At 41.1% G+C, this 16882-nt stretch overlaps 1 protein-coding gene across 1 annotated transcript in view; it reads right to left on the bottom strand.

The window, feature by feature from the left end:
• Nucleotides 1-16882, bottom strand: part of LOC139763342 (uncharacterized) — a 305437-nt gene that overhangs the window by 77541 nt on the left and 211014 nt on the right. The window contains exons 17-18 of the mRNA XM_071689364.1: nt 9146-9336; nt 192-374 (exon numbers count right to left, since the gene is read on the bottom strand). Of these exons, the coding sequence (XP_071545465.1) occupies nt 192-374; nt 9146-9336 (374 nt within the window). The remainder of the gene's footprint in view (nt 1-191; nt 375-9145; nt 9337-16882) is intronic.

The following is a 16882-nucleotide window of genomic DNA, read 5'->3' as shown; positions in this document are numbered from 1 at the left end:
CTGCACTGGATCTTTGAGATTCATTCCATTGGCATATAACACTCACTGGCATTATCCCAAAAAGTTTCCATGTTATTCTTTTATTCTCTAAAGCTTACTTTTCCCAAATAACCTGCCACAGCCTGAAGAGATCTTTACAATAAATATACATAACCAAATGAAGGACAGCATATACAACTATTCTTACATACCTATAATCATCTGGGTGTCTTCGTTTGTTAAATGGCTCAAGAGGACTGTCAAAGAATGATCGCTGGGAATCCAAAGAATATGGGGGTCCATCTCCTGGTGGAAGGGAATCTATCTGACCAGAGGGAGCTCTCAAACCAGGGGGTAACAGCCCTGGAGAACCCATACTGTAGAATGGTGGCGGCCTGAAAGGTAAGAAAGGATATGGAAAGGGTTAAGTGAAAAGTAAGATTAGGGCTTTTAGGCTGACCAAAGGGAGGAGAGAATAAATGAAAACATAACCAAAGTATCATGCACAAAGTGACAATTTCTTGTAACAAGCCAAACAAGGGCAAAGGCAATATTGGAGAGAAAAGTGCATTTCTGACCACAATGAAAATTATTGCTTAGAAAAACTCTAGTTAAGGTTAATATAACAAGGCATTTCTTTTATATCAGGGTAACACATGAAATTTCTTCCACAATCAGCAATTTTAATACTATTGCATGGATTCCTCAGTAGATAACCTTCTTAGATATGTACAAACCCACTCTGTTCTTCCACTTCATCTCTTTATCTCCCTTTAGACCTATCAATCAATCTACTTATATGAATGGAATAAGTGCATGTGGTCTCATAAATTCATTCATATCCTTAATTCATACCCAGTGTCCTACATGAACTAAGGCTTATACACAAATACGAGCCATTCATGCTTTTTGATTCCTTACGCTAAGTTGATTCAAATGAAAATTTCTCCAATGATACTTCCACACTCACACATAACACACCTTCACTGCCCATGAAAAAATAATTACTCATCTGGCATCCTTATTCTAAAACACCTCTAATCCAAAAAATTTCAATAAGTGCATCTGCATCTCTTTCAGTCTGGTATTCTCAAACATACTGCCATACATCTTCTCAATATATCATCAGCCGTATGTCCTACACAACCATACCATCACTGAGAGGCATTCATCAATATAATTTTCACCACAAATTCTCATCATAAGTCTTTCTCACATTTTCATTCTTTAAATTTCTTATTCTCCTACTTATTTTTTACACAACTGGGGTCTACTAAAACGACAATTTCACATACATACATGAGCTTAGGTAAGCACTACGCTATGCAGTCTCAATATACAAAACTACAATTAAATTTTTCCCGTTACATAATTACACTTAAGTCAGCTTTTGCATAAACATTATTAATAAGTATCTCAAAAAGATATTCAAAGTTACTAAACACTTCCAATAATTCTCCACAGGAACCTCATTCTTGCCCAAAGGTGCTTTCAGGCTTTCAGGATCATCCTATGATCATCATTCAGATGACCTACTTTTAAGGTGACCTACATCAAGGATCCTACTTTATGCAAGGAAATGGTTTCCAAGATGTACATTTCTAAAGGACAATTATTCTCCCTAAGAGTACTTCATGAAGGATACAGCATGTGGGACAAAATCTGCAAACTTATGCAACTTACTCTTGCAAGATTTTCACTTGAAAGTCATTGTGTTAGTAAGACTGGGGTTAAGATTATTCCAGAAAATCTTGTTTGTTTTTGGCTTGCATTCTAGCTGTTGAAAATCTCTAAAACTACTACCATTATTATTATTATTATTATTTTGCTTTGTCGCTGTCTCCCTCGTTTGCGAGGTAGCGCAAGGAAACAGACGAATGAAATGGCCCAACCCACCACCATACACAATGTATATACATACACGTCCACACACGCAAATATACATACCTATACATTTCAATGTACACATATATATACACACACAGACACATACATATATACCCATGCACACAATTCACACTGTCTGCCTTTATTCATTCCCATCGCCACCTCGCCAAACATGGAATACCATCCCATTCCCCCCTCATGTGTGCGAGGTATCACTAGGAAAAGACAACAAAGGCCCCATTCGTTAACACTCAGTCTCTAGCTGTCATGCAATAATGCCCGAAACCGCAGCTCCCTTTCCACATCCAGGCCCCACACAACTTTCCATGGTTTACCCCAGACGCTTCACATGCCCTGATTCAATCCACTGACAGCACGTCAACCCCGGTATACCACATTGTTCCAATTCACTCTATTACTTGCAACCCTTTCACCCTCCTGCACGTTCAGGCCCTGATCACTTAAGATCTTTTTCACTCCATCTTTCCACCTCTAATTTGGTCTCCCACTTCTCCTTGTTCCCTCCACCTCTGACACATACATTCTCTTGGTCAATCTTTCCTCACTCATTCTCTACATGTGACCAAACCATTTCAAAACACCCTCCCCTGCTCTCTCAACCACACTCTTTTTATTACCACACATCTCTCTTACCTTTTCATCACTTGCACGATCAAACCACCTCACACCACATATTGTCCTCAAACATCTCATTTCCAGCACATCCACCCTCCTGCGCACAACTCTATCCATAGCTCACACCTCGCAACCACATAACATTGTTGGAACCACTATTCCTTCAAACATAACCATTTTTGCTTTCCGAGATAATGTTCTCGACTTCCACACATTCTTCAACGCTCTAAGAATTTTTGCCCCCTCCCTCACCCTATGATTCACTTCTGCTTCCATGGTTCCATCCACTCCCAGATATCTAAAACACTTCACTTCCTCCAGTTTTTCTCCATTCAAACTTACCTCCCAGTTGACTTGTCCCTCAACCCTACAGTACCTAATAACCTTGCTCTTATTCACATTTACTCTCAGCTTTCTCCTTTCACACACTTTACCAAGCTCAGTCACCAGCTTCTGCAATTTCTCACATGAATCAGCCACCAGCGCTGTATCATCAGTGAACAACAACTGACTCACTTCCCAAGCTCTTTCATCCACAACAGACTGCATACTTGCCCCTCTCTCCAAAACTCTTGCATTCACCTCCCTATCAACCCCATCCATAAACAAATTAAACATCCATGGAGATATTACACACCCCTGCCGCAAACCTACATTCACTGCTTCTAACAACTTGCCTCCCACACCATATATTTTTAATACCTTCCACAGAGCATCTCTATCAACTCTATCATATGCCTTCTCCAGATCCATAAATGCTACATACAAATCCATTTGCTTTTCTAAGTATTTCTCACTTACATATTTCTAAGCAAACACCTGATCCACACATCCTCTACCACTTCTGAAACCACACTGCTCTTCCCCAATCTGATGCTCTGTACATGCCTTCACCCTCTTAATCAATACCCTCCCATATAATTTATCACGAATACTCAACAATCTTATACCTCTGTAATTTATCCCCTTCGCCTTTGTACAACGGCACTATGCAAGCATTCCGCCAATCCTCAGGCACCTCACCATGAGTGACACATACATTAAATAACCTTACCAACCAGTCAACAATACAGTCACCACCTTTTTTAATAAATTCCACACCAATACCATCCAAACCCGCTGCCTTGCCGGATTTCATCTTCCGCAAAGCTTTTATCATCTCTTCTCTGTTTACCAAATCATTTTCCCTAACCCTCTCACTTTCCACACCACCTCGACCACAACACCCTATATCTGCCACTCTATAATCAAACACATTCAACAAACTTTCAAAATACTCACTCCATCTCCTTCTCACATCATCACTACTTGTTGTCACCTCCCCATTAGCCCCCTTCACTGAAGTTCCCATTTGTTCCCTTGTCTTACGCACTTTATTTACCTCCTTCCAAAATATCTTTTTATTCTCCCTAAAATTTAACGATACTCTCTCATCCCAACTCTCATTTGCCCTCTTTTTCACCTATTGCACCTTTCTCTTGACCTTCTGCCTCTCTCTTTTATACATCTCCCACTCATTTGCATTATTTCCCTGCAAAAATCATCCAAATGCCTCTCTCTTCTCTTACACTAATACTCTTACTTCTTCATCCCACCATTCACTACCGCTTCTAATCTGTCCACCTCCGAAGCTTCTCATGCCACAAGCATCTTTTGCGCAAGACATCACTGCTTCTCTAAATACATCCCATTCCTCCCCCACTCCCCTTATGTCCTTTGTTCTCACCTTTTTCCATTCTGTACTCAGTCTCTCCTGGTACTTCCTCACACACGTCTCCTTCCCAAGCTCACTTACTTTCACCACTCTTTTCATCCTAACATTCTCTCTTCATTTCTGAAAACCTCTACAAATCTTCACCTTCGCCTCCACAAGATAATGACCAGACATCCCTCTAGTTGCACCTCTCAGCACATTAACATCCAAAAGTCTCTCTTTCACGGGCCTATCAATTAACACGTAATCCAATAACGCTCTCTTACATCTCTCCTACTTACATACATATACTTATGTATATCTCTCTTTTTAAACCAGGTATTCCCAATCACCAGTCTTTTTTCAGCACAGAAATCTATAAACTCTTCACCATTTCCATTTACAACACTGAACACCCCTATGTACACCAATTATTCCCTCAACTGCCACATTACTAACCTTTGCATTCAAATCACCCATCACTATAGCCCAGTCTCGTGCATTAAAACTACTAACACACTCGCTCAGCTGCTCCCAAAACACTTGCCTCTCATGATCTTTCTTCTCATGCCCAGGTGCAGATGCACCAATAATCACCCATCTCTCCATCCACTTTCAGTTTCACCAATATCAATCTACAGTTCACTTTCTTACACTCTATCACATACTCCCACCACTCCTGTTTCAGGAGTAGTGCTACTCCTTCCCTTGCTCTAGCCCTCTCACTAACCCCTGACTTTACTCCCAAGACATTTCCAAACCACTCTTCCCCTTTACCCTTGAGCTTCGTTTCACTCAGAGCCAAAAGATCCAGGTTCCTTTCCTCAAACATACTACCTATCTCTCCTTTTTTCTCATCTTGGTTACAACCACACACATTTAGACACCCCAATCTGAGCCTTCGAGGATGATGAGCACTCCTCGCGTGACTCCTTCTTCTGTTTCCCCTTTTAGAAAGCTAAAATACAAGGAGGGGAATGTTTCCAGCCCCCTGCTCCCGTCCCCTTTAGTCGCCTTCTACGAATTGTGAGGAATGCGTGGGAAGAATTCTTTCTCCCCTATCCCCAGGGATATACTCATATACACGCATATATACTTATATATACATTTCAATGTATACATACACAAATATACACAGACATATACATATTCATAATGGCTGCCTTCATCCATTCCTATCACTATCCTGCCACACAGGAAACAGCATCCCCTCCTCCAACGAGGTAGCACTAGGAAAAGACAAAAAGGCCACATTTGTTCACACTCAGTCTCTAACTGTCAGGTGTAATGCATCAAAATCACTGCTCTCTTTCCACATCCAGGCCCCAGAGACCTTTCCATGGTTTACCCAAGACACTTCACATGCCATGGTTCAATCCATTGACCGCACGTCAACCCCAGTATACCACACTGTTCCAATTCACTCTATTCCTTGCATGCCTTTCACCCTCCTGTATGCTCAGGCCCCGAGTGCTCAAAAACTTTTTCACTCCATCCCTCCACTTCCAATTTGGTCTCCTACTTCTTCTTCCCTCCACCTCTGATGCATATATCCTCCTTGTCAATCTTTCCTCACTCATTCTCTCCATGTGTCCATGACTCACTTCCCAAGCCCTCTCATCCACAACAGACTCCATACTTGCCCCTCTCTCCAAAACTGTTGCATTCACTTCCCTAACCACCTCATCCATAAACAAATCAAACAACCATGGAGACATCACATGCCCTTGCCATAAACCGATATTCACTGGGAACCAGTGACTTTCCTCTCTTCCTACTGGTACACATGCCTTACATCCTTGGTAAAAACTTCACTGCTTCTAGCAACTTACCTCACACACCATATACTCTTAAAACCTTAAAACCTTCCACTAATGAAGTGCAAAATTACTTTTCATGAAGAGGGGTTTGTGACATGCAATAGCATTTTCTCTGCAAATGGCAACTGGTCCCGAGTCCATTTTGACACTGCATATTTCTAATAGTTGTTCATGCTGAAATGCACTTGAAGAGGCACGGTGACTCGGTGTGGAACACTAAAGAGCATTAAGAGAACATGTTCAGTTACTAAGTGGGAACATTAGGTAGTCGTAATGGCAGGAACATCAGGTAGTAGTAGTGGTCATTAAAACCATTATGTAGGAGCCTCTGAAAACACTGCATCAGAGTTGCCATCTGCTAGTAGCCTGTTATGGGTGAGACACTAAAGGCTAAAAAAGGCACTGGAGTGCACCAGTTTTGGAGACTCTTTTGCCATGGCCATGCCCTTTAGTGAGTTTTTGTAGGGAACAGGCATCAGAGATACAGACACATGGATAGATAGATAAATAACCTACTTTCTACCTAATTCCTCTGCTGATTCAACAAACAGAAAAGCTGATCCACATACATTAACTGCAGTAATTTCCGTTCCGTTCCCACATGATTCTGCTATACAATTCAATTACCTAATCTCAATATCATTTCAGGTAATGTTCCACTTTTATATAAAAAAAAGAGTTGTTACATTACAAAGCCCAGATGCACTTCCATAATTCATTCATATCAATTGCTCAAACCATCAATCAATTTCACACAGTAACTGCTTTTCTTACAAGATTTCTTACATGCATTTGGAAGTATTCCATGTGCACCACAGACAGCTTAGACTTCCAAAAGCCCTTTCCTATCGATAAACTTAATCACAAAATTCTTCTTAGTTTACAAGTAGTTTATACACTTTCTTTGGCCTGAGAAACTTTTCCATAAATGACTTAAAAGGAAAAAATTAATCAATAAACCTACTTGTCTTTCGAATTCTTTTTCTAAGTAATAGTTTCCAGCCACACACAAAAGCCTTCTTTAAGGCCCAGCATTCAAAGAACCATAAATAAGGTTTAAAAGAAAAGTAGAGAGAGAAAAAATAAATTTTGGAGAAAATGAAAGCCTGCCTTCTGAAAAAAAAAAAAGCAGGTTTCAGCTGTTACACAAGACATTATAAGAAGGTGGAGTTACAAATCTAAGCATACGGGGGAAAGTCACACACATCAAAGCAGATGAACCAAGTTGCCAATGGTCACAAAGTAACTAAGAGATGAAGTGGCTTGCCAAATACCACACGGTATTGCTAATGGCAGAGTTACACAACCAGGCAGTTCTCAGGAGCAGAAACAAAACTAATAAACATGGTAGGAAAGAGAATCAATATTGACGTGTAAGGCAAGCGCATAAGATTCAAGGTCAGAATGGAAGGAGATATTATGCCAGACTGATTTAGACATGACACTCAAACAAGTATATATGGTTAGAAACTCCTAAATTCATTTACTTGTCACCTTGCTTCCCTACATTATCATCACATTCACTAGTTTCCTTATACCTTACTAACATGAAACTTTCCAAACTTGCACTGTTTACACATTGCATACTGGTTTCCAAGGGTGTATACAATATCTTCCCAAATGACTGCCTTCTAATGGCACTGTCTCTGAGGTGAGGATGTTCACTTAATAATGAAGATGTTATCAATTTTCTTTGACCATTAAAAGAAATATGGGAATGATCTCTCTCCACTTGTATTGGCCCTACTCTTGTCTGCATACTTCATGTCACATCTGTTTATACATCAGGGCCACATACACAACGGGAGTTTGTATGATTTTAGACTCAGCACTAAAGGCCGCAAAGAAGCACTGGAGTTCACTAGTTATGGAGAGACTGCTGCTGTGGCCACCCCTTTGAGGAGGGTTCCAGGGGGCAACAGGCATTATAGATATAGATAGACAGATAGATAGATTGATAGATGGATAGACAGATAGATAGACATAGATAGATAGATAGATAGATAGATAGATAGACTGATAGACAGATAGATATAGATAGATAGATAGATAGATAGATATATAGACTTATCCTTACCACCTACAGTTTTCAGAGACTTTTTGGTTGGTTGATATAACTTTAAAATGATGGCCTTGATGACCCTGGCATATGATAGGCCTAAAGGCCACCCAATCAACCTACATCATCTTGTATTTATGAAATGCTTTTTATGACTTGTTTAATCCATACCGCTTTCATTTGAGACATGAAAAATATTAATCCTGACTTTATCGTCTGTATAATACATGCATCTCCTTCAATCACATATAAACTATTACATACAACTTAAGAAAAAATACCATTACATTTTACCATCCCTAAGATAAAACCAGAGTTCTTCCCCACATTGAAAGTTGCTTACTACAATACCTTATCTCCTTTCCTTTATCAACAACACAATGCTGGGGTCTGTATCATACATGCATCTCCTTCAATCACACAAAAACCATTACATATAACTTAAGAAAAAATACCGTTACATTTTACTATCCATTTACTCACATGTACCTAAATCATACAAATTTACAAATATGAATGAAGAGAAAGAGATAATACTAATTAATCTTCATCATCTTGTATTTATGAAATGCTTTTCATTATTTGTTTAATCCACACCACTTTTATTTGAGGCATGAAAAAAATTATATTTGACAATATCTGTGGCCCTAAGGTAAAACCAGAGTTCTTTCCCATACTGAAAACTGCTTACTCAAATACCTTATATCCTTTCCCATATCGACTACACAATGCAGGGGTCTGTATAATGCATGCATCTCCTTCAATCACACATAAACTATTACATACAACTTAAGAAAAAATACCATTACATTTTACCACCCATTTACTCACATGCACTCAAATCATAAAAGATTATAAACATGAATAAAGGGAAAGAGATAGTACTGATTAACAAACTTTAAAATACAGCAACAACAAATTATGTGGCACATAATGATATGGTTACTCAATAATCAGCCAATTATGAGCCATAGAATCATCAGCATTATCTACAATGATAGCTGCTACAGCTAAACAGATTCTTTTCAACTCAACTTCAGAAATATCAGTACAATCTGCACAAAACTATACCTGGTGAATTTAGGAGGAACTGGTAAATTGGAGGCCACTGAGGAGGGCAGAGTGAGAGAGGAGGGTGGTGGGCCTCCAGTCATTGATGGAGGTGGTTGGCTCATGTCAGGAAGACGACCTGACTCTTGGTCACCATGACGCCGATGAAGGTGGTCTATGTTGATGGAGAATGGTATCTTTACCTCATCAACCTGCAAAGAAATATTTCTTGAATGATTCAACTGCATCATATACTAGCTCATACCTTAGTTTCCTAAACACTGACAAACACTACAAGCATGCCAAAAGCTATAGAGGCATCAACACCAGGCTGACCAGCATCAAAATGCCTAAAAATATCTAAATTCATCTGCACAGGTCCCAGTCACAAACAAAAGTCCACATCAAGGACAGGCCCTAACTGAAATATGGAGAAAGTTATGAAATGGAAAAAGAAAAGTGGAAAGCATTTAAGAATTTTTGAGAAAGTAAAAAGCATGCTATGTCAAAGTTATTGAGAAAGACATGAAAGGGTAGAGAGTTCCACAACTTCGACATGTAGGAAAAGAAGTAGGTATCAAAACAGACCACCCTTGAGCTGTTAATGGACACACAATAATCCTGCAATGCAGCAGCTGGGCAAGTATTGTGTGGTCTAGCAAGAGGTGTGGGCAGCAAACAAGCAGCCAGCCATTGGGAGCAAAAACCAAAGTAATACCTATAAAACAGGGAATGTGAACCAACATTGCTGTGTAGGACAAGGAAGTCAAGTTTAGAAGTTAGCCCAAAACAGTTTATGAGTCAGACTGCTTTTGACTCAACTCTGTCAAATAAGGATGAAGATAGAGCTTGAACCACTCCAAATGTTAGAGCAGTACTCCATACCTGTACGAATCAATCCCTTGTATAAACTAAGCAACTGTTCCGAGGAGAAGTTTTGACATGCAAACAGAACATCCAGTTTTTTTGAGGCAGACTTAGCTATTCCTGTAATGTGGGTTCTCCAAGAAAGAGTTGATGTTACAGTAATGCCAAGCATGTCCACTGAGTAAAGAGGTGCAATTACAAAACCGTCGAAGAAGAGAAGAGAGCTGTGAGAGAGATGGGTAAAAGTGGTCTTGGAGGCATTAAACTTACAAAGACTTTGTGAACCCCACTGAGATAACCTGTCCAAGTCTGAGTTTACTGAGGATGCTTTGTCAAGATGGGATTCAGATTGAGTGGGAGAACAGGGAGCAGAATTGAAGGATGTGGATGAATGCAGTGATGAGTCATCAGCATATGAGTGCATTGGATTATTTGTGGAAGAGAGGAAATCCTTGAAAAAAAAGGAAAAAAATTGATGGAGAATAGGGGGAGGCTGATCCATCAACAACCACAGAGATAGATCAGCCAGAGATGAAGCTAGATATGATGAGGCAAAGGGAGGGAGGGAAGTCAAAAGAGGGAACTTAAAAGTGAAACCCCAATGCCATGCCCTGTCAAAAGCCTTAGATATTTCAAAGGCAACTACACTTGACATCCCAAAATCTTTCAGGGATGATGACCAAGTGGAGTCTTACAGAGAAGAAACACGAACCAAAGTGATTTGCTTTGTCTATCTATGGCAGAGACAGTTACAGTAACATCAGAGCAAGAAAGTGAAGAGAAGGTAGTGCAACAGAAGTTGTCAGAGATGCCCTTTGCTAAAGACCAGAAAGACCTATCAGTAGTTGACAAGGAGAGGTTATCGCACTTCCTTTGAATAAAGGAAATTTCACCTCGTGGATAACGTTCTTGCAGCAATTACAGGCAGTGATAAAAGCTGAATGGAAGGAGGAGGAAGGAGAGTTTTTCCAAGCCCAATATGCCTGAATGACTTTACAACAGGAACGGTTAGACCATGGATTGAATGAAGAGGTTGTCTTAGAGGAAAAGGGGATGAATGCCTCCATTCCAGCAAGAATAACCACTGCTATGCACTTGGAAGAGACAGAAGCATCACCACATAAGTAACACTATATTTACCCAAGGAAAGTCAGAAAAGAAGTTACGTAAGTTATTCCAGTCAGCTTTACTGAGGTGCCAGATAGGTGAAACAGAGGAAATGTGTGCAAGTAGGGAGACAGACCTTGAGCCATATCACAACCAAGTTTGAAGACTCAAGGTCCTTGAGGCATGCAACATTGTGTTGATGTTGGAATATACACAAGCACCACCTTTGAACCAGAATTGTGAGTGGTGGTTATAGTAAGATATGAAAAAGGGACTAATGAGAACATTACCAGACAGCTGGGTCTCAGAGAGAAGTAAGATATTAGGAGAGGTACTAGAGATATGATATCTATAGACTGAGTGTGAATGAGTGTGGCCTCTTTTTGTCTGTTTTCCTGGCACTACCTTGCAGAAGCAGGGGGTAGCAATGCTGTTTCCTGTGGGGCAGGGTAGCACCAGGAATGAAAAAAGGCAAGCAAGTATGAATATGTACATGTGTATATATGTATATGTTTGTGTATACATAGACATATACATATATGTTATGTATGTATGTATATGTTGGTATGTGTAATTATATGTATGTGTGCGTGTATGAGCATTTATTCATTATATGAGTGGATGGGTCATTCTTCGTCTGTTTCCTGGTGCTACCTCACTGACGATGAAAGCAGCAATCAAGTATTATACTTAGTTGCTGTCTCCCGCATCAGCAAGGTAGAGCAAGGAAACAGACGAAAGAATGGCCCAACCCACCCACCTACACATGTGTGTAAATGCCCACACATGCACATTTACGTACCTACACATTTCAACGTATACATTCATATTACACAGACATATACATATATATACACATGTGCATATTCATACTTGCAGCCTTCATCCATTCCTGTTGCCAGCCCACACAACATGAAATGTCACCCCCCCCTTCCCCCAAGCGTGCATGGTAGCGCTAGGAAAAGGCAACAAAGGCCACATTCATTCAAACACAATCTCTAGCTGTCATGTGTAAAGGACCGAAACCACTGCTCCCTTTCCATATCCAGGCCCCACAAAACTTTCCATGGCTTACCCCAGATACTTCAAATGCCCTGGTTCAATCCATTGACAGCACATCAACAAAAGTATAACACATCATTCCAATTCACTCTATTCCTTTCATGCCTTTCACCCCCCTTCATGTTCAGGCTCCGATAGCTCAAAATCTTTTTCACTCCATCCTTCCACCTCCAATTTGGTTTCCCACTTCTCCTCATTCCCTCCACCTCTGACACATACATCCTCTTTGTCAATCTTCCCTCACTAATTCTCTCCATGTGACCAAAACATTTCAATACACCCTCTTCTGCTCTCAACCAAACTATTTTTTTATCTATTTATTTATTATACTTTGCCAGTCTCCCGCGTTAGCGAGGTAGCGCAAGGAAACAGACGAAGAATGGCCAAACCCACACACATACGCAGGTATATACATAAACGTCCACACACACACATATACATACCTATACATCTCAACGTATACATATATGTTCACAAACAGAAATGTAAATATATACACATGTACATAATTCATACTTGCTGCCCTTATTCATTGCCATCACCAACCCACCTCACATGAAAAAACAACCCCCTCCCCCCGCTTCTGCGTGAGGTAGCACTAGGAAAAGACAACAAAGGCCACATTCGTTCACAATCAGTCTCTAGCTGTCATGTATAATGCACTGAAACCATAGCTCCCTTTCCACATCCAGGCCCCACAGAACTTTCCATGGTTTACCCCACATGCTTCACACACCCTGGTTCAATCTATTGACAGCACGTAGGCCCCAGTATACCACATCGTTCCAATTCACTCTATTCCTTGCATGCCTTTCACCCTCCTGCATGTTCAGGCCCCGATCACTCAAAATCTTTTTCACTCCATCTTTCTACCTCTAATTTGGTCTCCCACTTCTCCTCGTTCCCTCCACCTCTGACACATATATCCTCTTGGTCAATCTTTCCTCACTCATTCTCTCCATGTGACCAAACAATTTCAAAATACCCTCTTCTGCTCTCTCAACCACACTCTTTTTATTACCACACATCGGAAAGCAAAAATGGGTATGTTTGAAGGAATAGTGGTTCCAACAATGTTGTATGGTTGCGAGGCGTGGGCTATGGATAGAGTTGTGCGCAGGAGGATGGATGTGCTGGAAATGAGATGTTTGAGGACAATGTGTGGTGTGAGGTGGTTTGATCGAGTGAGTAACGTAAGGGTAAGAGAGATGTGTGGAAATAAAAAGAGCGTGGTTGAGAGAGCAGAAGAGGGTGTTTTGAAGTGGTTTGGGCACATGGAGAGGATGAGTGAGGAAAGATTGACCAAGAGGATATATGTGTCGGAGGTGGAGGGAACAAGGAGAAGAGGGAGACCAAATTGGAGGTGGAAAGATGGAGTGAAAAAGATTTTGTGTGATCGGGGCCTGAACATGCAGGAGGGTGAAAGGAGGGCAAGGAATAGAGTGAATTGGAGCGATGTGGTATACCGGGGTTGACGTGCTGTCAGTGGATTGAATCAAGGCATGTGAAGCGTCTGGGGTAAGCCATGGAAAGCTGTGTAGGTATGTATATTTGCGTGTGTGGACGTATGTATATACATGTGTATGGGGAGGGGTTGGGCCATTTCTTTCGTCTGTTTCCTTGCGCTACCTCGCAAACGCGGGAGACAGCGACAAAGTATAATAAAAAAAAAATATACATACACAGACATATACATATATACACATGTACATAATTCATACTTGCTGCCTTTATTCATTCCAGTTGCCACCCTATGACTCATGACAACCCCCTCCCCCCCGCACATGCACGAGGTAGCACTAGGAAGAGACAACAAAGGCCACATTCATTCACACTCAGTCTCTAGCTGTCATGTATAATACAGTGAGACCACAGCTCCCATTCCACATCCAGGCCCCACAAAACTTTCCATGGTTTACCTCAGATGCTTCACATGCCCTGGTTCGATCCACTGACAGCACGTCCACCCCGGTATATCACATCGTTCCAATTCACTCTATTCCTTGCATGCCTTTCACCCTCCTGCATGTTCAGGCCCTGATCACTCAAAATCTTTTTCACTCCATCCTTCCATCTTCAATTTCTCCTTGTTCCCTCCACCTCTGAGACATATATCCTCTTTGTCAATCTTTCCTCACTCATTCTCTCCATGTGCCCAAACCATTTCAAAAAACACCCTATTCTGCTCTCTCAACCACACTCTTTTTATTACCACACCTCTCTCTTACCCTTTCATTATGTACTCGATCAAACCACCTCATCACATATTGTCCTCAAACATCTCATTTCCAACATATCCACCCTCCTTCACACAACCCTATCAATAGCCCATGCCTAACAACCATATAACATTGTTGGAACCACTATTCCTTCAAAAATACCCTTTTTTGTTTTCCGAGATAATGTTCTCGCCGTCCACACATTTTTCAACGCTCCCACAACTTTCACCCCCTCCCCCACCCTGTGACTCACTTCCACTTATATGGTTCCATCCACTGCCAAATCCACTCCTAGATATCTAAAACACTTCACTTCCTCCAGTTTTTCTCCATCCAAATTTACCTCCCAATTGACTTGTCCCTCAACCCTACTGTACCTAATAACCTTGCTCTTATTCACATTTACTTTACCAAACTCAGTCACCAGCTTCTGCAGTTTCTCACCCGAATCAGCCATTTCCCGCATTAGCGAGGTAGCATTAAGACTTAACAGAGGACTGCGCCTGAGGGAATATCCGAACTTGGCCCCCTTCTGTGTTCCTTCTTTTGGAAAGTTAAAAACGAGAGGGCAGGATTTCCAGCCCCCCGCTCCCTCCCCTTTTAGTCGCCTTCTACGACACCCAGGGAATACGTGGGAAGTATTCTTTCTCCCCTATCCCCAGGGATATATATAAATATTTACACATATCTATTTTATCTTATTTATTTTGCTTTGTCGCTGTCTCCCGCGTTAGCAAGGTAGCGCAAGGAAACAGACGAAAGAATGGCCCAACCCACCCATATACACATGTATATACATACACGTCCACACACGCAAATATTCATACCTATACATCTCAATGTACACACACACACATATATATATATATATATATATATATATATATATATATATATATATATATATATATATATATACACACACAAACATATACATATATACACATGTACATAATTCATACTTTCTGCCTTTATTCATTCCCATTGCCACCTCGCCACACATGGAATAACAACCCCCTCCCCCCTCATGTGTGCGAGGTAGCGCTAGGAAAAGACAACAAAGGCCCCATTCGTTCACACTCAGTCTCAAGCTGTTATGCAATAATGCACATATATATTCATATTTGCTTGCCTTCATCCATTCCTGGTGCTACCCCACCCCACAGGAAACAGCATCGCAACTACCTGCTTCAGCGAGGTAGTGCCAGAAAAAAAACAACAAAAAAGGCCACATTCACTCACATTCAGTCTTTAGCTGCCATGTGTAATGCACCAAAACTACAGCTCCCTTTTCATACATGTTCATCATATCCCATGTTAGCAAGGTAGAATCAAGAACAGATGGCAGAACATTAGAGGGAAGACTCCTCACTTGGCCCCCTTTTCAATTCCTTCTTTTGGAAAAGCAAAACGAGGGGAGGATTTCCAGCCCTAGCTCCAACCCCTTTTAGTCACCGTCTACGAAATGCAGAGAAAATGTGGAAGTATGTGGCATATGATAGGGTTGATAGAGATGCTTTGTGGAAGGTCTTATGAGTATACAGTGTGGGAGGTAAGCTGCTTAGAAGCAGCGAGAAGTCTTAATCAAGGGTGTAAGGCATGTGTAAGAGTAGGAAGAGATGAGAGTGATGTCCCCATGGTTGTTTAATTTGTTCATCGATGAGGTGGTTAGGGAGATAAACGCAAGAGATTTAGAGAGAGGGAAAAGTATGCTGTCTGTTGTGGAAGAGACGGCCTGGGAAGCGAGTCAGTTCTTGTTCGCTAATGATATGGCACTGGTGGCTGATTCGAGTGAGAAATTGTAGAATGTGACTGAGTATGGAAGTGTGTGAAAGGAGAAAGTTGAGAGTAAATGTGAATAAGAACAAGGTTATCAAGTTCAGCAGGGTTTGGGGGAACAAGAGAGTTGGAATGTATGTTTGAATGGAGAAAAATTGGAGGAAGGGAAGTGTTTTAGATATCTGGGAGTAGACTTAGCAGTGAATGGAACCATGGAAGTGGAAGTGAGTCACAGGGTAGGGGAGGGGGCAAAGGCTGGGAGAGTTGAAGAATGTATGGAAAGAGAGAATGTTATCTCGAAGCAAAAATGGGCATGTTTGAAAGAATAGTAGTTCCAACAATGTTATATGGTTGCGAGGCATGGGCAAGAGGGGATTGTACAAAGGAGTATAAATGTGTTAGAAACGAAATGTTTGAGGAACATATGGTGTGGGAGGAAAGTTGTTAGAAGCAGTGAAAAGTTTTTATCGAGGATGTAAGGCATGTGTACGTGTAGGAAGAGAGGAAAGTGATTGGTTCTCAGTGAATGTAGGTTTGCGGCAGGGGTGTGTGATGTCTCCATGGTTGTTTAATTTGTTTATGGATGGGGTCGTTAGGGAGGTAAATGCAAGAGTTTTGGAAAGAGGGGCAAGTATGAAGTCTGTTGGGGATGAGAGAGCTTGGGAAGTGAGTCAGTTGTTGTTCGCTGATGATACAGCGCTGGTGGCTGATTCATGTGAGAAAC

Source organism: Panulirus ornatus, chromosome 46 (genome assembly GCF_036320965.1).
Source record: "Panulirus ornatus isolate Po-2019 chromosome 46, ASM3632096v1, whole genome shotgun sequence".
Lineage (NCBI taxonomy): Eukaryota > Metazoa > Arthropoda > Malacostraca > Decapoda > Palinuridae > Panulirus > Panulirus ornatus.
The sequence above is the reverse complement of the archived record's forward strand: the minus strand, read 5'-3'. Positions and strand labels throughout refer to the sequence as shown.